Source organism: Scomber japonicus, chromosome 16 (genome assembly GCF_027409825.1).
Source record: "Scomber japonicus isolate fScoJap1 chromosome 16, fScoJap1.pri, whole genome shotgun sequence".
In the NCBI taxonomy this organism is placed as follows: Eukaryota; Metazoa; Chordata; class Actinopteri; order Scombriformes; family Scombridae; genus Scomber; species Scomber japonicus.
The window spans coordinates 6,182,641-6,209,173 of NC_070593.1; the positions used below are offsets into that span (position 1 = coordinate 6,182,641).

General features: G+C 40.2%; 1 protein-coding gene across 1 annotated transcript in view; it reads right to left on the reverse strand.

The window, feature by feature from the left end:
- gfra4a (GDNF family receptor alpha 4a) overlaps positions 1–26,533 on the reverse strand; it is an 85,641-nt gene that overhangs the window by 12,977 nt on the left and 46,131 nt on the right. Inside the window, exons 2-6 of the mRNA XM_053336253.1 lie at positions 21,493–21,774; positions 19,392–19,472; positions 12,628–12,967; positions 9,135–9,244; positions 7,322–7,456 (exon numbers count right to left, since the gene is read on the reverse strand). Of these exons, the coding sequence (XP_053192228.1) occupies positions 7,322–7,456; positions 9,135–9,244; positions 12,628–12,967; positions 19,392–19,472; positions 21,493–21,774 (948 nt within the window). The remainder of the gene's footprint in view (positions 1–7,321; positions 7,457–9,134; positions 9,245–12,627; positions 12,968–19,391; positions 19,473–21,492; positions 21,775–26,533) is intronic.

The window sequence follows — 26,533 nt, forward strand, 5'->3', positions numbered from 1 at the left end:
GGCTACTCGGCAGCAATTACGTTTGCATGAAAGTCACTTCAATTAAAATATGCTCAAATGAAGACATGAATGAGAGATTCATCAATTAATATCCCCTGCTTATATTGTAAGATGGATGTGGGGTGCTTAGACCCGAAAATCACACTATTATTCTATCCGTTCCCAGCAAAAGCCTTCAGATTTCAGAAGCAAGTCGCTGGTTATTAGTGATGGGATTTCAAAGCCTTCAGTAGAGTATTGGGGTGTGACAAACAAACATTGATTTCTCACAGGATCATAACAAATTGACCCATTCTCTGAGGTAGTTTGCCTTTGCAAACAAAATTCTGCAGCAATCAATGCAGAGCCTTGACTCATCTCCTTTCAAGTCAAGTCCAGTCAATTTTATTTATATAGTGCTAAATCATAACAGGAGTTATCTCAGGGCATTTTTCATATAGAGCAGGTCTAGACTTTACTCTTTACAATATTATTTATAGTGACCTAACATGCCCCCATGAGCAAGCACTTGGCGACAGTGGCAAGGAAAAGCCCCCTTTTAATGGGAAGATACCTCAAGCAGAACCGGGCTCGAGGTGGGTGGGAGAGAGAGAGAAAGAGAGAGAGAGATTGCATAAATCCTATTTTACAGCAGACATACATGCAGGAAGCAAGAGGAGGAGAAACTACAACAGGAGAGAGAAGATGCAGAGATAGTCACATGCATTAATGGGACAATAATGCATACAGATAGAGAAGGGAAGAGGAGAGAGGAGCTCAGTGCGTCATGGAAAAAACCCCGGCAGTCTAGGCCTATGGCAGCATAACTATACTATAAGCTTTACATAAAAGTAACATTTTAAGCCTACTCTCAAATGTAGAGAGGGTGTCTGATGGTGTCCAAACTGAAAGATGGAAGCAGACCCTCACTAGTACAACACTGAACATCTACTACTACACATGGCTGGAGGTGGTAGATGGGTGACCTGCCTGCTCCCAGCATGCCAGCTCTGCAGCTAATTAGCTAAATCTGCAAGTTGCAACACAACAAGCAATGAGTCAACAGCGAGGAAAACAGATTGAGGCCGGCTGAGGGTGTGTGTACATCAGCACCTTGCAAAAAAAAAAGAAAGAAAAAAAAAAGAGGCTATGGACCATCGTGCTAATGGTGCTGTGGGTCATTAGTGTCTGTAGGACAGGTGGAGAAGTGTGCCGCCCTGCTCAAAGTGTGCAGTTAGCAGTCGGCAGTGTGCAGCGATCCCCCTGGCAGGCTGACGGATGAGAGAAGCGAGGGGTGCAACTCCAGCTGCTCGCCACCGCGCCTCGCCACCCGCTTTCACGTTAGAGATGAAGTGCCAATTGATATCTTCAGTGGTAAGCTGTTGTGACAGTTTCTTTGTAAATGTTTGGACACGGCTGTTTAGGCAGCGTCGCCGTACGTCACTTTGACTTTTAAGTTTCTCCCTAAGGGCTTCTCTTCGTACTCTCCCTGGAGCCATGCAGTATACATCCTGTTCACGCCTCCTTCCTGTCTCCAACCTTTGTGACATATTGATGGCCACCATCACTTTTTCCAGTTATACTACCTATTTAACTTCCAGAAAAAATTACAATAATTGCAGAAACAAATGAGCTTCACCTCCATCTGTCCTCTCATTTTTCTCTGACACACTCACGCTTTCAGAGAATGAAGAAGTTCAGAGCTGCTGTTCTGCATAGTGATGTGGTTATTATCGACGTGATGAGGAGGTAAGGCAGGGTGACAGCTGTTTTTAAAACCTGAGCATGCTCATTCCGGTGACTTTTTTTTTTGTAGTTTTTCCCCTCCCCTGTCTCCAAACGACTTTATTCTTCCCCGGCACTATTGTCTCTGTCCACCTCATTAGTTCGGAGGCAGGAAACCAAATTACGCTCAATTACAAAGTCATCAAAGGCCATCTGAAGTCCCGTCTCAGCAAGCAGGCCCCAGCACAACAGCACTGGGGGGTCCAGAATACAAAATAATGCAGATTTCTGTTTAAAAAAAGATACAAGTGCAGATAGATAATGGTGTTGTCCACTTAAAACAAAACCGTCGCTGATGGAGAGGTGAGGCTTCTGGCTTCAATCATAATGAATAATATTTCATTCTCTGTGCACTGTGATTATATGCGGATCATGAGGGAAAGGAAAACATTCAGGAGCTCTCCCAGGAAGGATTCATTTTCCCAATTATTGGCTCGTATCCAAACCCTCCTTGCCAAATCATTACGTACACTTTCTCCCTAAAATAGAAGAGCGGCCTGCCTGCGCCTGGCAAACGAGAATGAACTCCAATTGAGATGAGAGCGTGACACGCACCGCTGGTCCAAGAATCGCCTTTCCCATTAGAAACTTGTTCATCCTTATTATCACGTACGCGCTGTTTGGCTTCAGCCATTTGCTCAGGCAGGAGGAGAGGAGCTTTTTTTTTCTCACTCTCTCTCTCTCTCTCTCTCTCTCTCTCTCTCTCTCTCTCTTTTTTTTTTTTTTTTTGCTTAGACACAGGGAAATGAGGCCAGTAAGTCTGAGGTTTGTTTTTCTGGGTCTCTAAGGAGCTTACAGTAAACAGCACACAGGAGCTGCCTTAGCAAGCCTGAGTCCTGGCTGCAGGATGCACATGAGGACTTTCATTGAAAAACAAGACATCCATCAACCAGCTGAAAAAACATATGCGACTACTCTGGGAAGTTAACTCACTATTGGATGGTTAACACTTCGTTTGCTATCCGGTTGTATACTTGGAGAACAGCAACATTATTAACGCTGTGGATATTTGCCTGGCTGCTGCCATCCACCATGAAACAATAAACAGTGAATGAGACTTTAAATTGGTTGATCCCATTGCCACCAAAAGGCACCATTTTGGGAGGTGGTCTCATTTGTTTTGTTGCAGAGTGAGATAAGAAGCTGGAGAGCACTGTCATGTCTCTTAGGGTTTTTTGTTCTTCATGCTTAGCTAAACTAATCACATCCTGGTTCTTAATAACACACAAATATTAGAGAGGTATCATTTCCCCCATGTCACTCTCAATAAGGAAGCAAATTAAAATATCAAACTGCAAAATTTGGTTAAAAAGTGACATTTTAAGACTGTACTTTACATGTAAACTGTATTTAGACCACATTGATTCACATAGAAACACTGAAATAACAATTACACTATCAATAACAGAGATCAAAAATAATTTCAACCACACACAGCAAACTTTTAACCTACAATTGCCAGATCAATGTCAACTGGGTCAATTGTGACTTCTTCAAATAAGGTATGAATTAAAGATCAATTCTCACAAAGACATATTCTGTGCTGCTGCGTGACACATCCTTCTTAAGCGTAACACACACCTGCCCACCAGGGAAAGAAGCTGGCAGGCTTTAATCTTACATGAGAAAAAAAAATTAGCCAGCTGTCTCACTGCAAAAAGGTTTCCAGCAAAAAACTTTTTTCGAAGTGATTTTCTTCTTTTGTTGGGAAACTGCAGCTTCAAGTTTAAAGCACTAACTCATTAGTTTGAAGCACTGACTAACTCATTAAAACCCATTAAAGCTCTTCAAGTGGTGACCCCTTTTTGAAGCACAATTAATAGAAATGATTTACAAAGAGTTTTGTCACTGGAGGAAAAAAAAAACTTCTAATGAGTAATATCCACATTTCAGCCATTTGTTTTGCAAGGATTTCTTCTCATTACCTCTCCTTTATATCATCTCTCTTATTGGTAGTACTGTATATTGTGTTTTTATCCTTTTGTCTTCATTTCTGATGCTGAGGGGTTCCTGCTGTGGTGTCTTTGCTCTGAATGTCTCATTGATCATGTGACAATAAGTCACCAGGATGTCTTTAACACTGGAATATTTAAATTCATAAAATCTGTGCCTGTTTCTGCTCATGTACTGTAACCTCAAATGCACAGTGCATTATGTTGCAGCTGTGCCACTGCTCCACATCCAAATATCCACTGGAAGCTTTTTAGAAACATCTGATCTCCAGCACCCACATTTCCAACATTGGTTAGAGGTGTTTTTCCAAATTGTTTTGTATTTTAGAAACACATTAAATATTTACAGCACATTAAGGACTGATGGGGTAACAGATAAAAGAAAATGAAATACAGTAGAAGCATAAAGTACAATATTGCTGTACTTTATTCTTGTAATTACTGTATGCAGGCAGCAAAGCTTTTTTATCTTTATTTTGCACATAGCATTTCCTGAATAGAGCATATTAGCAAGAGAAAACTGTAGCATTTTGGCTCCTGCTCCTACAAGTGACTTACACAAAGAAGCTGTTTTGCTGTGTGTATGCCAAAGTCAATAATAATAATTAAATGCATAATCATCTATGAAATTAACAACAATTAATAACAATAAATATTGCAATTAAAATGCAATCATAGGTGAATTTGGCAACATTTTAGATAACAGCCCTCAAATTACATTATAATTATTAAGTAGCTGAAAGCAAGGTGTCAATAAAACAATATTTACTGGGCAAATATATAAATAAATGGTACAAAGCAAAAGATTAATGAAGCATTAAAAAAATGTTGTTATTTAATAATATTGTTTTAATGTTATTTTTTAATTAAAGCATTATAGGGAACAGTAGTTGGTCATAAAAGAGAGAATATGGTGAGAAGAAGGGTGAATCTTTACAGCCACAGCTTTAAATAATGAAAATATGTGTATGCTTTAATAATGATGATGACATAGTTTGCGGGGCTGTAATCTCAACATTTTTCCATAATTGGTCTGACGAAAATAGATCCACATTGTAAAGATAGAAGAGTGGAGAAAAAAAAGAAAAGAGATAGAGATGCTCCAGTTAAGTATCCGGTGGACATCTGCACACTAATGGAGCATGAGGCAGCTGTGTGTCCAGTGGAAGCAGACTCAAAATGACTCTTTTGTCTGATGTGAACAGTTTGTTTCTTTCTGTCATAATTGAATAAAAAAAAATCATCTTATATAAAAAGCAACAAACACTGACATGCAGTCTTTTCACCACATGACAGCAGCTGCAGTTTGTTTTATACAGTCACTGGTGTCATTGGTGTTGTTACTCAATCCGACATATTTCAGCTGTTAAAAAAAAACCCCAACTACATAATAACCCAAAATAAACTACAGTGTTGGCTGTGACACCACCAGCAGCTATGGTTTGTATTACTCTGTCACTGGTGTCATTCTTCTGTCACTGGTGCAATCACTCATTCAGAGGGATGATCTTCTGTCATCATAGCATTGCTGTTATTGCTGGATGAATACACACAGGGTACAACAAAAGGTGAAAGAATAACATGGATTTGATGTCTAATCCTTCTGTGATGTGTATTTCATCATCTGCTATTTCAATGTACTGCAGAACAAATTTTAACCATCCATTCATTTCCATCCACTACTGATATGCTAATATTTTGGATTTTGGGCTCATCAGGATGAACTCTTAACTCTCCAGTATGATGCTATTAAACTTTTGCAGAAGAAGAGGGAGCAATGTGTGGATGTAATTAAAGTGTGTCAGTCAAATCTCAAATGATGGAAAACCATTTTGGGAAATGTGATAGAAATATGGGCATTTACACACACACTCACACACACACACACACACACGCACACACGCACACACGAACACACGAACACACGAACACACGAACACACGCACACAAAATACAATCTGCTGCTACTGCAATAAGAACCTACATGTATTGCACAGGTCTTTTATGCACTTTTAATATGTCCTAATGTAATGTAATGTGTAATATGTCTTATATGTTTATTATACGTTTCAATATGTTTTTATATGTTTGAGTGTAGTGTTAACGGTATTTCCTTTCCCTCGATGTCTAGTACAAGCTGAGGCAATGACAATAGAGCTTCCTTGAATTGAATCCTTCAATCCTTGTTATGTGTTTTCATTTGAGGAACTTTACAGTCTCTTCATTGGTTCACACAGATGGGATGTTTTCATCTTCCACCATTTTTTCCATCTCTTTAAGTGGAGTGACAGCTTGACTTTGTTGTATAATGTTTTTATTCATTCACCAATTAATCCACACCAGCCTATTGCAAACATTTCTCTCTTCTCCTGAATATTGACATTTTATTGTTTTTTTCTTTTTAAAAAAAATGAAAATATGGCATGGAAATATATATATTGATATCTTTGTTTTATCATCTTTGCTGCCAAAAAGAAGAGATGCTTCTATTATCTGTTGTAATTATTATTTTTTCTGCATTGTTAAATTCCCAGCGCAGTGTAAACTAATACATATTATATGTGGTCATCCATTACTGTGTGCCACCAGCTGTAGTGTTTCATTAATGTCACTGATCTGTCACTGCTGCCATCACTCAGGGGGTTGTTTGTCTTTGAGTGATTTGTGCAAAGAAATATTGACTAAAATAAACACATGAAGAGTGACTGTCAAGAGCAAGAGGGTGTCACTGATGCCATCACTCATTTATCTACGGTCATAAATGTATGGGAATGTGTTTTTAACCCTCCTGTTGTCCTCAAGGAGTAAGGAAGGACAGGAGGAAGGACAGGAGGAAGGAAGGAAGGAAGGAAAGAAGGAAGGAAGGAAGGAAGGAAGGAAGGAAGGAAGGAAGGAAGGAAGGAAGGAAGGAAGGAAGGAAGGCAGGAAGGAAGGAAGGAAGGAAGGATGGAAGGAGGAGGGAGCAAAGAAAGATAGAAGGAGGGGAAGAACGAAGGGAAAATTAAAAGAAAGGAAGGAAGGGAGGGAGGGAGGGAGGAAGGAAGGAAAGGAGGAAGGAAGGAAGGAAGGATGGATGGATGGAAGGAAGGAAGGAAAAGAGTAAGGAGGGAGGGAGGGAGGATGGAAGGAAGGAAAGAAGGAGGGAGGAAAGGAGGAAGGCAAGAAGGAAGGAAGGAAAAAGGAGGGAGGAAGGAAGGAAGGAAGGAAGGAAGGAAGGAAGGAAGGAAGGAAGGAAGGAAGGAAGGAAGGAAGGAAGGAAAGAAAGGAGTAAGGAGGGAGGAAGGGACGATGGAAGGAAGGAAGGAAGGAAGGAAGGGAGACAGCTATAAAAGACAGCTACAGTATGATAGACTTGAGGTTTCTGTTAGTAGTGGTTTTATCTTCTTTTTTATCTATGCTCAAAGTTGTTGCTTTTCATGCATTGAGAGCACAAATGTAAGCTTGATTACATGTGGGTCATATCAACAGACCTTTTATATAAAACTGTCATTGACTTTAATTCAGACCAGTGCAGACCTTGTTACCTCTCACACTTTTTTTTGGTGTCAGGGTTGTTATAGTGAGTGTGTGTGGCTGCTAGAGGTCTCTCTGCAGCTGTTACTCACTCAGGCAGACATTGTCGTGGAAAAAAATGAGGAAGTCGTTGCATTGTTCCCTGTGGTTGCCACTCGCTGCACAAGAGCACCAGGGTCCTACATTGGATGTGGAGTTGTCAAGGTAGTTTGGAGTTATTGTGCTTCCTGTGGAGAGGAGGAGAAAGGGGAAACAACAAAGTATTGCATCTTTAAAGGCATCATTCGTAAAATTACCTGCTTTAACACATTCATTTTATTTAGTTTCCAAAATGTTTTTATTGAAGCTATTCAGCCTGTTGGCCAGTGCCATTCTTGAAGTAAGCTATCTCTATAATGTATAATTTTTAAATACAGGCAGAAGACTGAAGCGTTTGATGTTTCAATAACCTAAACGTTTGAGCAGAAATTTGCCTGATTTAATCTTGTTATGCTTAGCCTGATTATGACCTTACCCTGATTACAATAATGAAATAAAGGCGTTTACATGGCAATTTCTATCATCACAGCATTGCACTAATCAGGTTAAGACTGAGTTATTAGTGTGCATGTAAATTTATTCATTGACAGAGAAAGTGAGAGGAATTTAAAAAAGAGGGATAGATGAAGGCGGAGTGTATAAAGATAGAGACACAGATTAGCAGGTTAGTTAAGCAGGCAGCCTGGTGATCAAATGTTGACTCGTTCAATTCCAGCTGCTGACAGGCCTCGACACAGTTGAACTGGATGTGTGTATATCCTATTTCAAAAAGGAAAGGGTATTGGAAACCAGCTAAAATGAGCTAAAAATACTGTGATCTATCATGAAAGGCAATTATTGAAAATGGGATTTGCTTTTTATGGATGTATTAATCATATACATGCATAAAAAAAGACACAGAGCTGCTTGTTTATGCAGCATTGCCCTCGTCTTGATCTCTCAGTGAGTTTTATTTAAAGCTACAACAGATCATGTCCAAACAACAAGTACAGTAGCAGTTGTTTAGCTTTTTCTATTTCTAACGTGCATATCTACCAGGGCAGGGCAAGCTTAGTGGGCTTTGATAAGTGCAGCGGCCCACAGTGCAAAGACCACGCACCATCATGGAGGTTTCTCAGATGTAGTCTTTTTTTTATTCTTTTCTGCCTTTGGAGCTTTTCAGCAGGAAATGATTGGGAAGTCATTCTCTGGAAAGGGTAATATAGCCTTGTAGCTTGTATTTTTTAAAGGAGGTGGGAAATAAAATTGCTACACTTTGAGGCAGTGTGGCGAAAAAAGTTCTGGTTTACCCCCATCGATTTTCTAGGTCTCAGACTTCTTAACAACAACTCAGAGTCTCACCTCAGTTGTCGAGAATGGCCAATCACTGCCGCACTGTTTTCTGTCCCCTTCTTCCTTTATCTGACTCCTTCAGTCCCTCACAAACCACACAATGTTCTTCCCCTCCTAGTTTTTATATTGTTGTGCTTAAGACAGAGTGGGTTTTTTAACAACCTTTTGACCATTATGTGATCTTTTGTTAAGTTTTTGTTAAATCTAAAGTACAATAAGCCATGTTCTACCCCTCTGCCTGCTCCCACTCATCGTTACGCCAGAGATAATGCTCTCAAAACAGCGGTCAATAGTTGTAATTGCACTACTTATAATGCCAACGACTTGGCCGAGCACGCTGCAGCCACATTAATCAGCACTCCATCGATCATTGAACCATGCTTCTCTCACAATCCTTGATTCATTCTTTTGAGTCCTGTTCGGTGCACTTGTCTGCTCTCTGCGTTTCTCCCTCTAAAACCTTTTTTGTTCCCGATCCATCACAGGAGGTGGGTGAGCCAGAGCAGAGCTGGCACAGAGAGATTTAGTTCTTACCTATCAGGCCGGTGTACGCGAGTAAACACGCTCCGTAGTTTTCTTGCTTGCAACCACTGGCGCTCAGCTCAGAGGGTTGGCAATCATATTGGAACTGTGCCCAGCGAGACCTGTGGGAGCAATAACATGCCAGTGAGAAACAATAAGAAAGACACGCACATCCCAATACCCAATAGGATGGGTGCTGGCTCAAAAAATACCTTGCAGAGTTATTGTGTTTGAAACACCTTGTGCTCGAAAAACGTCACAGCAGAAAATAAAAAAGACCTTTTAAAATGGGAGCTATTTGGGGCGCGGATCTCTCTGTTCAACTCAGCAATAACATGCCATCCATCATTTACGTGTGCTTGGCTTCTGCACACTTCCTGTCGCTGAGATGTGGTCGGCTCCAGCACATTTTCTTTCAGCGACAGGATGTAAAACCCCCACAATGCTCAGCCACCTAGCTATACTCTAACACCAACTCCCTCCACTGTTTAAGATCTACCACTATGCAGCACTTCAACCCCAATCCAGTCACCCCTGATGACATTCATCCCTCTTTTTTTCCCCCTCCTTCCCACTTTCCCCCAGCCAGTCATTTTTTGGAAGGCTGCCAAACTGTAAAGAGTCAATGAGGGGCAAAGATAGGCCTTGGCTCTGCTCTCTAAATACCATGGGCACTGTCTGGCAGGTCTGGCCGCAAGGAGATTAGACAAATATGGATCTTCCATATAAATACTTTCTCCCAAAGCCATTCTGCAATCCTTCCTTCACCTTACCTGCCAGCCTCCCAGCCATCTAGCCTCATCATCATCATCATACAAGGCTATTGCGGCCATCATATCGTGCCATCAGCCCCCATCGACAGGCATTTGCAACGGGATCCCCTCAGGGCGCCACAACTCCCCGCTCTCCCCTCGTTAGTCATGTCATTGTAATGATGTGCGTACAACTCATAGGCGGTGCGTTACGTGAAGGCATCCTCTGCAGGCTGCCTGTTAATGCCAGCTGACTGGTGCGGGATTGGCGGCCCGTGCTATGGCCTTGAGATGCTCCATTCATCGTGGCAGGGTGGAGAATAATGCCTGATCGATAGCCGTGACAGATGAAGCCCTTTGTCTTTCTGACATTTGAAGAGGAACTAGATTAAATGCTGGTGACCATTTGCTGTCAGAGAGAGAGGAGGCTGACTGGATAGGTCTTCATGTTTTCAGTCTCCAGTGATAGAGAGAAATACACCCGTTGAATTTTAATGCCTTCATAACACATTGTTAGTTTTCTAATTGGCCGTTTACAATCAATTTTAATTTGAATGAAATCTTTGTTTTTCATCAGTGTCTCACATACACGGGGGCTTAACGTAGACTAAGTATGCTTATTCAGATAACTTATCTTGAATATGTACCGAGGGTCAGTTTTTTTTGCAAACTACTTAGTGATTCTGATGATGTCTCAGCTCTACATTGATAATTATTTTCTCAGCACTTTGGCAAGAAAGTCATGTGTGAATCCCAAGTGATAGTGGCCATTCTAATAATGACTATTTCACAAGGCTGCTTGATGCTTGGCTGCTTCCCCTAGAAAATGAATGCAGAAATTAATTGAGCTAATTAAACACAGTTAATGAGTATAACAATTGGATTAATTAAACACAGCTGACTAATTAAATCTAAATGAACATATCATACCAGCCAGACCTATCTTCCAAGTTACACAATGACATTTATTGTCCTGGGGGAAAGTCAGGCCACCACAGCAACAAGGCACTTCATATTAGATAAAACAGTAGTGAAGATACGGTTACATGTTGTATTCAGTTATGAAAATCAACTTTCAGCGATTTGCTTGGATGGGTAATCCATTGAACTCAGCACAAAAGATTTGCATGGGTTCACTTTGTGCTCTTGGACAGAGTTTACCATGAAATGTTGCCATTTTAAATAATTGTGTGAAGGAGCCTTAGGTTGTAGAGCAAAAGCCATATTAAAGCTGCATTAATAAGTGTATTTTATATTAACACTTACTGTGTATGTGTAATGTGTGCGTACAGAGGATTATTACCCAAATCTACTTTTGATTTGTAGCCATTTTTAGCCAATTATTTTGGTTTTAAGGGACTTTACAGTTTTAGTTGCTCACATGTTCACTACCTACCCGCCACCAAAAAGCAGAAAGCTAAAGTTAGCAACTTGCTGTGGTGAAAAAGGAAAAAGGACCCTCATATTTGTGTTAGGAGTTGGTGGAGACTAAAATATAGATAAAAGGAAAGTGAATACTGGGCACAGATTCATCAGGTAGATGCAAAGATTACTTAAAAAAAAGAAGCTGGGGTGGTGTATAGCTCAGTGGGTAGAGCACCCACCCCATGTGTTGAGGCTACAGACCTGTCCTGCGTGTTATTGCCCCCTCTCTGCCTCCAGTTTCCTGTCTCTCTCAACTTGTCTGTCCATTAAAGGCAAAACAAGCTCCAAAAAATAAAAGCTAATAGGGATATAGGGATTAAAACGATAAAAAGATTTATGAGCCTCAATTTTTTTCCAATGTGAACATGTGTGCATAAATTTAATTAAGTACTATATGAATTTAAAAACTGTTCTATGCCTGAAATCAGACATAATGCCTCAGAACTTGTTATGTGTTATGTCTGCCGGATGTAAGTAGAGTAAGTAGTCATAGTTTTTGGCTGTAAAACAAATTGGCCTTGACAATTATATGTAAGAGCAGCTTTAATGTAAGAAACTACCACCCACATTATCCTTTTCATATCTTTTACCATGTCTTTGTTTACTTACTTTGTGATTACAGTGCTATTCAGCAGCTCTTTGCTCAACTGTGCACCATTTAGCAATATTTTTTGATACTTGAATGCAACGATTCCTGCAATGCAAAAGGTTTGTGTTCATTGTCATGGGTTTTCCAGGCTGTGTGGTTAAGTTGCACAAGCTCTCACTGATCTCTCCCCAAGCTTGCACCAGTCAATTATTAGAGTACATGTTCAGGGTAAAACAACAGAGAGCCAACTCAAGCAAACAAGTGTCTGGTAAAGCTTCTCAAACATCTGGCAAGCCAAAGAGACTCTAGTTTTCTCTCTAGAGTTGGAAAATCAAACAAGATGCTGCAAGTGTGGGTAACTTCAGGCAGGTATTTCCTAACAAGTTAAACATAAGAACTCAATAAACTGATATAGTACATCACAGCTAACCGCACAAAATGATATAACTGAGCTTGCTGTCATTGATTATTTATGGCAAGTTTCAAGTACAGATTCCAAACAATACCTAAGGACTATAATATGCTTAAAAAAGATTCAGCAGTAATGTAATGTGTACATGATTTGCATTAACTGAATTAAAACATTGAAAAAAAACACCTTTGTGATTTTTAAATAGAAGCCACAGATGCAGCACATTATCAGTTCAGTGAGTCGTCAGATGCCAAATCAGTAAATTAAGTGTAAAATGTTCTTGGCAGCAGGCAGCATGTAAGACATTTAAGTATTTCTAATTTCTACCTGCACACGTAGTCCGCCTTGCAGATCCGTAGCTGAGCCAGGCAGTTGGGTTTGTCCTTGTCTTCGTAGGAGCAGGACGGCACGATGGTTTGCCTGCGGCGTTCTGCGCAGGCCGTGTCAGTGCAGGGACAGAACAGCAGCTCATGGGTGTAGTCAGGGGGAACACGGTCAAAAAACTTCCTCAGTGCCTTGTTGCACTTTGGTCGATTACATGGCCCCGAGCGGGCTGACGGCTGGATGCAGGACGAGACGTATTCTGTACGAAGCTTCTGACATGTCTCATCTATGTTACACGCCTTGGCAGCATCCAGGCAGCGGTTCACTGTAGTTACTTCAGACTCTAGAAAGAGACACACATAGGAGGCAGAAAGCATTTCATTTTTCTGTGTGGTTCGAAAAAATCAAATCCCAGGAAATGTTTATCAATGATTTTAAAGCCTAATTGGAGTCAGTATTGACTTGCCATTCTCACTTCTAGACCTAGATGCAGTGTTGCATTTACAGATGGAAAAAAATTGTGTGTCTTAAAGTAAAAACCAAACTAAAATGATGATTATATGTAATAGGCCCCCTTGTAATGAATAGAACATGAATGGTGTTTAAATGTTGCATGAGCTTGGGCACTGGATGTGTTTCAGCCGAGGCCTAATGGCTGAATATTTCATTCTACTGGGTTAATGCAGAGTGGCAGTGCTGAAAAAGTGGCTCCTCCATCTCTCCAACCGCACAACAAGGCCTGTAATTACTGTTTCTTCCCCTTCATCCATCTATCCATCTTCCCTCCCTACATCTGGGTGCATCCCAAACTCACCTAACTCCCTCCTTCCCTCACCATCTTCCTCCCTTGCTGTGTTGCCTGCCACTCTCAGCATTGCCACTTCACCCCCACTCCATCTGTCTCTTCCCTTCTTCACCCAGCTATCTCTCCTTTATCCCTCATCCATTCTTCCTCAGCTTTGTCCATTTCTGCCTCCTTCAGTGCCCATGCTCCCTCTGACTTCCTTGGTAATGAGCCACCTCTTTGGAGGCAGTGGAGAGCCTCTCTCATAACCATCGTTTTTTTGGCAGCATTATCTCCCAATCCATCATCATGTGTGTTTTTTTCCCCAAGCGACCTCCCAGTCAATACGGCCATGATGACGCTCAGCTCCCCTGGCAGATAGCGCTGCTCATTAGTTTGTAAACTGCCTGTAGTTGTGTCTCCTGGTGAGTTCAGCTCTCACCAAGCTGTCATATAAAATATGAATGGCCTTGGAGAGCAAGCTAACAACCCATCACAAAGCATAGGTTATACCCAACTTAACTGCTAAGCAGCCAAGAGGGGGCGAGGGGGGAGGACCTGATGGAACTGCAGGGTGGGATGACAAATTGCATCCAGTAGCCACATGCACAGGGAAACGGGAATATGCACATAAGTTTTCATGTGAAATCCTTGTCATTGTGTTTTTTAAGCCATTATTTATTCAGAGGAAACTTGCTGAGCATGCAAGCTCTCATCCAAGAACATCCTGGTTCAGATTCATGCCATACCCACATTTACACCTCAGAGTTTCCCAGTACAAACCAGTCATGAGCTGCTGAGCTCACTGGAGCCACTGGAGTGCCGAGTGCACTGATGCTTTCACTTGTTTTCCAGTGGCAGGCTCGGTCTTGTAATATTCAGCATTGCATATCTAAATTTTAAATCTACAGTGCAGTCTGTGAGTTTTTGGACAGTGACACATTCTGTTGTTTTGCCTCCGGGCTCACAATGGATTTGAAATTAAACAGTGATTGAGGTTGAAGCACTGACTTTTTACTTTAAAGAGAAATCTGTCCACCCAAAGCTCATGTTATCCTTTTATTTTTGGCCATAATGACTATTGATCATGATAACATTTTAGAATCAGCAAGAGTTAAGAGTCTGCCAAGGACTATGTGCTGGTTAGGGCAATGTCATATACTAAAGACACAATGGTGCTTCTCATAGCATATTCCTACTGTAGTGAACTGCACACCCTTGTCGATCCGCTAACATCTCCTCATAATTCCAAAGCCCTGCTGAAAGAAGCATATAGTAAAAGCAAGGGTTGTGGAACATACTAAACAGCAGTAGACATGGATGCATACATTTAGCTGAGACTCAACATTAGAAGCCATTATAACTGCTGTGAATCAAACATGCCATAGTCTATGAATTATGTCAACAGGTAATGTTTGATACATAAAGGTGCAGTGCGTAGAATTTAGTAGCATCTAGCTGAACTGAATAGACTTTAATTAGCAACAATCACCTGAAGCTAAGAATCATTGTTTTTTTATTTGCCTAGAATGAGCCCTATATATTTACATAGGGAACAAGTCCTCTTTCACAGGGCCCATCATTTTGCACTGCCATGTTTCTATAGTAACCCTAATGGACAAACCAAACACTGGCTCTAGAGAGGACTGCAGCCACTGTTGGTTTTCCTACACAGGGGGAAGACAGGGGGTATTCAGTTAGTTCAGCAATCTGCAATCTCACTACGAGATGCCACTAAATCCTACACACTGGTCCTTTAAAGGATAGACTATCTGTTGAGTATTTGAGTGGAGTCTTTGCGGGTGGTTACATCCATATTGGATAAACAATGTAAAATCCTAAGCCTCTTAAAAATACACTGTCCACCAAAACTTTGAATATCGCAGTAGGACAATGACGAGGCAAGAACACCTTCAAATTAAAGCTGAAACCCAAAAACTTCTCTTTCAAAGTCATAGTTGCATTTCACATCCAAAGTGCTGGAGTGTAGAGAGCCACTAATATCAAACATTTGTCACTGTACTACTCCTATGACTGCAGGGTGCGCTATGTCCTGTAATTTCCTGTAATGTTTTACACAGTTTGTGGCTAATCTGTTGCATCACAGACCAGAAGAAAACAAAGCTGCTGGTATTTGCCTTCCAACAAAAGGTGCGTGAAAGAGAAAGGACAAGCAATTTTAACCACTGCAGGAGCTCAACGATGCATTAAAAGGCTTCTTCCTTGATGCAGAACATTGTCTGTTTTTAAGCAGAGGCACCATCCTAATGCCACTACACTTTAGTTAACTGATTAATTGGTAAAGGGTGAGGTACTTTGTTGTTCAAATATTCCTTAAAATATGATGAGCTGTGACTCTGGCTTGTGTTTTTGAAAAGGGTCATTACTCAGTTTGAGAGAGAGATGTTATAAGGGCAGAAAAACATCCATTAATCACACCTTTGTTGTTTTGGCAGTCAACTTGTCAAGATGCATGGCATGGCTGTCAACTTTGACCTCCCGTGGAGTCAGTGGAGTGAAATTTATGAAGAAGCTGTACAGTGTAGATTTGCGCTGCTGTATTTCAAAGCAGCCAAAAAACCAGTGGCATCATTTTAATAAGCTGCTTTTGTATGACGTAACCCCCCCCCCCCCAGCCCCCCCAGAAAAAGTGATGGTTCACTAAATTTGAATTGTTTAGTTATTGTTGGTTTTTGTATGCATCTTCCTCCACACGTATACACCTACTGTCTTCCACAGCAGGTGAGAGCAGTTTTATCCCATTTCCCTAATCTGTGATCTAACTCAATTATGCACAACAAGCCCATAGAAAATGAATTGGTGAAGGAGACAAGAGCAAATGTTCCAGCATGCCTGATGATTTTCTAGGAATCATGAATGGTACTGAGCTGATATCACCAACACAATATACTGCTGAGATTCATGGTGGGTTACAAAATAGCTGACTGAGATGTTGTGGGAACATGCATGAAAATGAAAGCCTGAGAGAAGGTGTAGAGCACAGTACCTCTGCTGTGAGTGAGCGTGTGTGCTTATGGTAGAAATTGGATGTATGGGAATATGTACTGTTGTGAATTATAGGCCCACATCAAAAATGATACTTTAATACAGAATAGACACCATCTCATGCCACCCACTTAATCTACAATCCATTATTCTGAACAGGGACTCTAATTGAAAAATGTAACAGATGATGACATACTGTAGAGTATTGTCTATTATTTTATGTAAAACACACTTTCTCTCAATTTAAAGCCTTAACCCTTGTGTTGTCCTCCTGGGTCAAATTGACCCCATCTGTTTTGACTTTTCCTTTTTCTTTCCTTCCTTCCTTCCTTCCTTCCTTCCTTCTGTCCTTCTTTCCTCCCTCCCTCTCTCCTTCCTTCCTTGACTCCCTCCTTCCTTCTTTCCTCCCTCCCACCTACCTTCCTTCCCTCCTTCCTCCCTCCCTCCTTTCCACCCTCCCTCCCTCCCTCCCTCCCTCCCTCCATCCCTCCTTCTCTCTTTCCTTCCTTCCTTCCCTCCCTCCTTCCTTCCTTCCTTCCTTCACTCCCTTCTTCCTTCTTTCCTCCCTCCCTCCTTCCTTCCTTCCTTCCTTCACTCCCTTCTTCCTTCCTTCCCTCATTCCTCCTTTCCTTACTTCTTTCTCCATCCTCCCTCCTTTCCTCCCTCCTTCCCTCCTTTCCTTCCTTCTTCTTCTTCCTAACTTCCTTCCTTGACTCGAGGACAACAGGAGGGTTAATCGCAAAGTATGGGAGCAATAAAAAAGCACCTCTCTGCTAATTAAGGTATTACTTCTTCACCATCTCCACTTCAAATATAAATATATAATAATAAATACAGAAGAGTGAATAATAATTTATATATAAAATTCAAGTATGAACACTTCTGCACCCACAAGAAGTCATATCACTGTTTATTTACTGCCTTTCAGTTTCACAGCTCTGAGTTCTGAGATGGTAACACGACTTAAAGAGGACAAATCATGCACATTTCCAAATCTATATTTTCATACTGGGGCTGTACTGGAATATATTTGCATGATTTACAGTTAAAAGAAACACCTTATGTATCTTATAGCAGCCCTCAGCAAACTTCTAGCAGTTCTGGAGGCCACATAAATGAACTATAAAAGTAGAATTTCACCTCTTTTTTTAATCATTCTTTACTTGAAATATAAACTTCTCAAATACATTTATGCACAAGGTAAATATAGACTTTTGAGCAAGTTGAAACCCTGACTTTTGACTTGCAGAAAGAATTTTTTACATATGTTCACTTTAAGTTTTGGAACTCTGACTGTGTTTAACATAACCAATATCATTATATCACTATTATACAGCTTAATGATGAAGTCTATCAAACTTTAGATGAATGATCTGACATTTTGGGAAATATGCTTTCTCGATGAGAAGATAGATATCACTCTCATATTTATGAAACTAATTAATAGAAGACTATTAAATGCAACTACTGACACATTACAACTGTTATTGTTACAGAACTATTGCATAGCCTGAAATCACCTTTAGGGGTTTTATGCAAACTGGCTTCATCATCAGTGTTAATTATCTTGCCTTTCTCATCCATTTGGGATAAAAACTTTGTGCTTTTTGCTAATGTTGCCTTGAATTATATCAGGTATTAAAACCATACAATTATGTATTTGTCACTGAACCCTTTTTGCAACTAGGCACTGCCAACTATCTAATGCAACTTTAATATCTTTATATATGTGAAACAGAAACATCGGAGATAACACATCAAATCCTGTGATAAATATAAATAAAAAATGACCTCTTATCTATTTGATTTCTAGTTTCTAATTGCTTCTATACATTCTCTCTTGAGCAGATCATTATTGCACACCAAAATGGTGCAACATATGTCAGATCTGAATCAATTAAAAAAATAAATAAACATATGCAATTCATTATTTATAAAAAAAATGATAAGGGATTTCATAAGAAAAACATTTTCAAAATAAAAGTATGACAACAGCTAATCTAATTAATATGATTAATCTCATCAAGTGCTCATTTTTACAAAGGTGTCTTTTAATAGTAAAGAAATGTTAAATTTGACTTTTGTTTTTCATGTTATTTGAGGCGACTGCTGTTCATGTTCACAAACACTGTCTGGATACTTTATATGTTTTGATACTTAAATGAATCACTATCCTCCCTTTGAGCATTACTGTATTATTCACTTGTATTAACATATTTTTATGTGTGTGTAGAGCATTTATCATTATACTGTAAGGCATCGAGCATGCCTGTCATACTAATTACTTCATTTGAGTCTTCATTTAAGTTTCACAGGCTCCCCATCTCAGCTTCACTCATCCAGAGAATAACTGCTGTCAGAGGGGAAGAAAAAAAAACACACTTGACTTTCTGTCCTCTCCAGTGAAAAGAAATGTAAGTACTTTTTTTCTGTGTACCTCTCTCTCTTTTGGAAACCTCTAACAGGAAAAAAGTAGTGCTGTTTTAAGTAAACAAACAAGCTCTGTCTGTCTTCAGTTATTTTTATGTTTTTTGTCTCTTTCTCCCTCTTACTGACTCTACGTGACCTTTTTCTTTCAATTTCTTTCTTTTCTCTGCCTTTCTTTCTCTTTCTGCCCCCCCCCCTAGTTTTACCTGCTGCCAGCTGCATTTAAGTAAATAGGTAATTAATATGTGCCTCAGGGGCTAACAGCAGCACATACCAGCCCTGCAGCTTGCCCACGGGCTCAAAAGCAAGACAGAAACAAAGTGTGTGGCTGTTACTCATCAAACACTTTGCAAACTCACCTGTCTGCTCTGTCGAAATGAAGCAGAATAACATGTCAATTTGCTCTTCCTTTGACACGTAACTTAGTTGAGACTGGCTTGTTTTTTTGGGGGAAAAAATGTTAGTTTTGATCATTTAAATAACTTTTTTTAGGACAGCTGACAGCAGAAACAGCATTAACACAGGTAGCAGTGGCAGCTCGCCCAGTCACCTGCAGCGATGGAGGCCAGACGAACGTAATCAGAGCCCCTCTCCTCTGGTTCATACGGGTAGTCCTCCACCAGGCTGAGTCCTGCCAACACATTTGAGAGGAGAGAAAAGGAGAGAATAAACATAATGTACTATGCATAATGCACTAGAGGAAACAAAGACTCAATAGGATCAGTAGAAGTTTTATTCAAAGTGATAATAAGTAGAGAAAATAACACCTGATGCATGGCTGGATTAACCTGTTAGTGGGACCCCATACTGTTGGACCCCATACTGACTCCTCATTAAAAACAGAGCACACAATAAACTACACATGCCAAGGGTTTTATGTGACTAAGAGATAAAACACACAAACTCTGGTCCAATACATTCAATGGAAGCATTTTGGTGCATGGCCCCTATGAATTATTGGTAAAAATAAAAAATAAAATGCTCTTATAATATTACCAGCTAATGAACATTTAATCAAGATATCAGATGACATGCGGTGAACCTGGGATATTTGGGGGGCCCCCAGGTGGTCTGGGAGCTCAGGGCAGTTGCTAGGCTTTTTCCGGTTGATAATCCAGCCTTGACGTTATATATAAAACAGTTCAACTTTAAAGTAAGTTAATTGCAATTACATGCACAGCAACAAAAGCAGATCATTTGAGGTTAAAAACTAATTAGCAGCACTTTCAAACAGGTCTGGCAATCAGCTCTTTAATATGTAGGTCTTTAAAACAGCATGAGCTAACTGAAGGAGCTGGATTGTAAAAAAAAATAAAGGGGTGGAATCATTTGTGCCCAAGCTGCAGATACATGCAGCCATAACTAATCAACATTTCAGGTTATTTTACCCACCCTATGTGCACATTGTACCTTTCAAATTGTTTGTTGCACACTCACTCTAGAGCTGATAGTTGATGTATTAAACTCAGGCAGCAGTTTCCTTTATCAGTCTATTATCCACCAAGTCACGTCTTGCAATATTGCCAGTTTAAATTTTAAGCTTGGTGTACTGTTGCACTTGTCTCCAGTTGTTCTAGATATAAAGGTACTGAATATGTTAAATGCCTAAATCTGAATGTAAAAGTGCCACAAAGAACATAGTTAATGTAGAAAATGACAAAGGCAGTGCAAAGCATTTCAGATCAGTACAAAAGTGATAAAGTACAATGACTCTCTGGGTGAAACAAAAGGAATCAAAGCCTCAATTTTAACTATTTTTGACACAATAATCACTCTTTTCATTTCAACACAGAATTTGCTGTTGAGCGGTCTGGAGGAAGGGGGTCTCTTTCATATGTAATGGGTGGCACACACTTGATAATCCCAGTAACATTGTGCTGTAGCCTACCTGCTCCTGCCCACCTCTCGGGAACAGAACCATCAGATTTGGCGTGTTACTGCCAGCTAGGGTTGCAAAATTCCGGGAATTTTCAACCTTGGAAACTTTCCATGGGAATTAACGGGAATTAACCAAGAATTTACTAAACTGAAGGTATGTTCTTATTAGGGAACTTAAATATAGTTGTGTAAAATAATATTTTAGCATAATCCTGACTAAAACAACCAGATATCATGCAGTACAGTTGAATATCTATGCTATCACATGCTCACATAGCACACTGTTTACTGCAGGGCTACTGAAACCACGCCCCCTACATGCACTGTGCATACTGAGGCCACGCCCCCTACATGTACTGTGCATACTGAGGCCACGTCCCCTACATGCACTGTGCATTCCTCCATCACATGCACAGTTGATTTCTACAATTCTGGACCACACTTTTGAGGCCAGAGAACACAACTTGAAGCCAGACTTTTGAGCCTGTGGACTGCACGGTTGTTTTTGTTCTGTTTGATTGTTTAACTTATAAATAAATCTGTTTTAATTGTTTTATTTTGCTTATCACTAAACAATTATTTTTGCTTAGATATGACACCTTTTCACTAAATTACCCTCAATTGCCATAAATTCCCATTTAATTCCCATAAATTCCCATAATTCTCATGGAAAGTTTCCAATTGGGAATATTTCCAAAATTCCCCAGCTGAACTTCCCATGGAAATTTACTGGAAACTTTTCCACCCCTTTGCAACCTGACTGCCAGCCTTACCGTGCAGCACAGACTGGTGCAGACTCCAGTAGATACTCAGGCAGTTCTTTTCTCTCTTCATGCCTCGTTTACATTGGCAGCCGTGCAGAGGGGTGGACAGCAGCGCCGTCATGGCATTCTCACACTGGTTTCGTGCCCCGGGCCCCAGCTTCACGCTGCCGTCCCCTGCCACACACTGCCTCAGGGTACGCAGTCGTGGGCTGCAGGTGTCATTGCTGGAGCAGGTGTCCCCAGCACGCAGGCAGTCCCTCCCGCCCGCAGAGAGAGCCATGCGAGGAACTCCTGCAAGACAAAGACAGACAGAGGACACGGTTATGACCTGGCTCAAGTGGCCACAACAGAAGTGAACCCATTTAACCGTAACTTCTCTTGATTAAACTGCATAGCTAACAAGTATTTCTGCTAAGTCAAAGCAGCTGCAGGCACAACTGCTGACACACACACACACCGACGAGGCCACAACCATACACAACTCACTTCCCTTTAACACACCTTGTTAACAACAAAACCGCATTTCTAATCTCCTCTTTACGGCTTTTCCTCTGCCAACAGTGCCATAATGGTCAGCCATTTGCACTAGCTGATCATTTACCAATTCTACCATTGAGGCAAATACAAATTACTGATACAGACAGTAACATGTTAACTGCCAGACACATGCTTGGGCAAATGAAAACCCCCAACAGAAAATATCCCCCCATAAAACTTACTAATAACTCGCCCCTAGTCTTCATGTGGCTTGCAGCAGGCATTTATGCACTAAAATCCAGCTGACTTGTTAAGTGACCTGCAATTGGGCAACCTCATAAAATCACACGGATGCACCCTGGACAGCTTGTCCGAAAACAGCTGACACTAACCACAACGCCAGAGTTAATGGTGTGTTGTGGTCCCACATTATTGAAGCTTCAAATAGTCACAATATTTTGGAGGCTGTTATGGATGGAGTAATATCTCCATGCACAGAAACCCTAAATTAACAAACGTGTGTGTGAGAACATGCACATCATAATGATACAAAACAAATAAAGCAATATGAATGAAGCACTATACTTATATTTAAAATCATGATGGTCTATATTAGCTTTGGACTAGTAGGCCTATGGTTAATTTGACCTAATTCATGGCTAATTTGAGCTAAGCTATCTTGCTAAACTAGAAAAGCATGTCTTAATTACTTTCTATTTAATAATTGGTTTTCCAGGGAATTTTGAAATGACTGGGCCACTAATCACTGGGTCATTAAAAAAAAACAAAAAAAAACAGCAATGCAAAGATATGAGTTTGGTTGGTCAACTGAACTAATCTGAACATTTAGCATGGAATAATTCAAATCTATTCATACCACATTAAGGTGTTTATTTTACCTGTGTACCTTGGTTCCAGGTTTTCACATGCCTAATTATTGCAGACTGGTCACTTAAATTAAGTTTAAAGGCCAATGAGAGACAATTAATAAATCAAAATCAGTGCGACAGGGGAAAATATATCCAGAGCTTTTAGTCTAGTATGGGCCATGCTCCAAAAAATATTGGTCTTCATGAGATAACCATGATGAGATAACAATGATTTCCACTGGGACTTCAGAAAGCTCCTTCAGAGCCACAGATTATGTTCCACAACTGTTCACAGGCTGAGCATTCCTCACCATGACGGATGAACTGTCTCTGAAGTGTAAAATCAAAGCAAATCAAAAACTAACTGTTGTATGAAAGTGAGATTTTACGTTCCAATGCGTCATTGCTAAGACAATCAAAAAAAAATTGAATTGGTTTTAATAATCGGATCAAATTTGAACATTCCTTGTCAGTAGCAATCCGACTTGGTCAGCGATGCATCTCACTACCACCGCTGTCCAGAATTTACATTCACAAACCCGAGGGGGGGTGCTATATTATTCATAAATTCATACAGTTGTCACATGAAATATACAGTAAATGGGAGAATGATGCATCTCGCCAATACATCCTGACATGTTCAAAATTACACCGAAGTGCTTCAGCCCCAGTCAAAACAAAGTGTCATATTTGTTACAGATTGGCCCAGAGAGGGGCTGCATCATTTGTTTGAGGGGTGGGTGGGTGGGTGGGGGCACGCATTTACAGTTGTCTCATTTCATGTGACACTAATCGCATGCAAACTTTATTCCCTTAAGGACAGTGAATGCTTGTTTACTACGAGATGTCGAGACGCTCTTACACACACACTCACTCACAAAAAAAAGAGGTTTATTTTAATCTATGTGTCTAGTTTGGCATTAAACACACATATCCATGTTACCTTTTAAATACATAAAAGATAAATCATGTTTAATTGAGAGATTCTAAACACTTCATTAAAACTGCATTGTTCCAAACCACATATTTACTCCTTAATATTTACTAACCTGCCAGTGAGCCAGTCAATACAGACTCATGTGTGTGCAGGAAAAAAAAAGCTCAACTAAGAATCTCAATAGAGATCCAATATTTTCCAGAGCACACAACTTGAAGCCAGACTTTTGAGCCTGCACAGTTGTTTTGATTGTTCAACTTGATCATGTTCAACTTATAAATAAATATGTTTTAATTGTATTATTTTGCTTATAACTAAACAATTATTTTTGCTTATATATGATACCTTTCCACTAAATACCCTCAATTGCCATAAATTCCCATAAATTCCCATTTAATTCCCATAAATTCCCATGGAAAGTTTCCAATTTGGAATATTTCCAAAATTCCCCAGCTTAACTTCCCATGGAAATTTACCGGAAATGTTCCACCCCTTTGCAACCTTACTGCCAGTCAATACAAACTCATGTGTGTGCAGGAAAAAAAATGCTCAACTAAGAATCTTAATAGAGATCCAATATTTTCCAGAGACTAAACATAGCAGGCAGAATTTTGAGAAAATGTGTATAAAATGATTCATAAAATACAATTGTTGTCTATTTGATGAGATGGTGCAACTATATAAACACCACTAAAGGAAAGTGTGGAATAAGATTATTTTTCCATCCATAAAGCAAATTGAGAAGAGAAAGGGAAAACTATATGTTAAAGGGATTACATTTTCTGCAGCTATATACTGAGAGCACCGACACCGACTGCACTCTTGCTTCTCTATGAAACTATGCAAAATGACAGACATTAGTTTTAAAGAGGTGAGAAAAATTGGTTATCTACTGCCTGACAGATTCCCAGAAATCATGTCCAAAAGCATTTCTGTGTCACTGACTGCACTGTGAGACTTTCTGTGTGGCGGGTTAGTTCAGCAATTAAATCTTAATCAAATTTGATTCCATCACAGCTCAATCAAGTGATAAGGAGCGAAAGCAGTAAAGGCAGAAACTTGCTCATTTTCTACCAGCAGCAGACTGGAAAAAAAAACTGCCAGAATTCACTGTCTTCATTTGCTCAGACTGTAACTCTGTGTTACATGAACTCACAGTGGGAGAAGAGACTGTAAAAATGATCATATAAATCAGAAAAGTGTTCAACATCCCTTTGCTGAAGTCTGCTGTACTTGTGGTGGAGAAAAAAGGGGGTTAAAACTGGCATGTGCCCAGCAGGAAAATTCTCAACCTTTTCCGAGGATTCAGCTAATCTAGCAACAAGCTGTCAATAAACGTCTAGACTGACAGTGAGGCAGGATGCTTGTTGCTATGGGTTTGGGATGTTTGTGGATGCTACTGAGAGAAAGCATCTGCCACTCAAGTGAAGAGCTCATCTTCGCTGAGGTCTTGACAGGCAGCATTTAGTGTGCCAAAAAAAAAAATCCCCTTCAACAAATCAGTTATTCTGCTATAGTCTTAAAATCTGGTTCATATTAGGTAAAGTAAAAGGAGTTGAAGATATTGCAGGGTGAGATAAAGTCGTTCGTTTCCGATGCAAATCAGCTCCACTCAAGGATTCTCCTGGATCAAATGATGATACCTTGAAAAAACTGGATGAATCAACCTAATGTCAAGATACTTCACCTGCTCGGAGAAAACTCTTAAAATGCAGATTTGCACAGGAAATGCATGATGTTATCTTACTCCTGTGGTAGCTGTCTTCTCTTGGTTTAAATGAGCAGTGTTTAGTTTAGGATTTAGTAGCATCTAGCTGTGAGATTTCAGATTTGAAACTGAATACCCCTCCCCCTCCATCCCCCTCTTTTCCTCTTCCCTTCAAAACATGTATGAGAACCTATGATGGCTGTGAAACTCTCAAAAACCATGAAAAGCATTCTCTAGAGCCAATGTTTGGTTTGTCTGCTCTGGGTTACCGTAGAAACATGGCAGTGCAACATGGCGACCTCGGTGGTAGAGCGTGCCCCCCCCCCCCATATATAAATATAAAAGTCTAATTTTAAAGTAACGGAAACACAATAATTCTTATTTTCGTGGGATTAACATATGCTAATTAAAACACACTTATGAATATGATATTACATTTCTGCCAAGTCCGTTCTGCTAGATGTCACTAAATTCTACAAAAAAGGAGAAATATTATTTAAAAAAACATGTTCTGAGTAATTTCTTCTGCCTGTCTTATGTAAGTATGTGGCTCTGCAGGTGGAAACAGATGTGTGGGTGGCGTGCGTGGGTGTTCTGATATGGAAGGTGGAGGAGAGAGGAACCTTAAAGCCAAATTTGGCTTCCCTTGGCTTCAAGGCAAAAGAGAAAGCCCCTGGTGAACAGTGGCAGTGCAAATCTTATTAAATTGCAGCTAATCCAGTGTGGAGAGAGGTTTGATATTTGTCTGAGAAATTAAGCAGCACTCCAGATTGCAAGAGATAACTGTATGCCTGGAAACAGAGCCGCGGCGCACCGGCAGTTCAAAGAGAGACAGTCAAAACCAATTAGGAGAAATCAGTTGCCTTGTCATTCAAATTCGTTCCATCGTATATGCCTCCCTGTTTATCCCACCGAGGTAAATAATCTGTTTGAGCTCCCCTCTCTGATTTTTTGTTTCTTTTCCTCTGTGTGTCTGTTTCTCTCTGATTTCCTCTCTCCCTGCGTCATCCTTTTCCACGTATCTCTCTTCTGCCCCCCCCCCTTTTTTTTCTTTGTTCT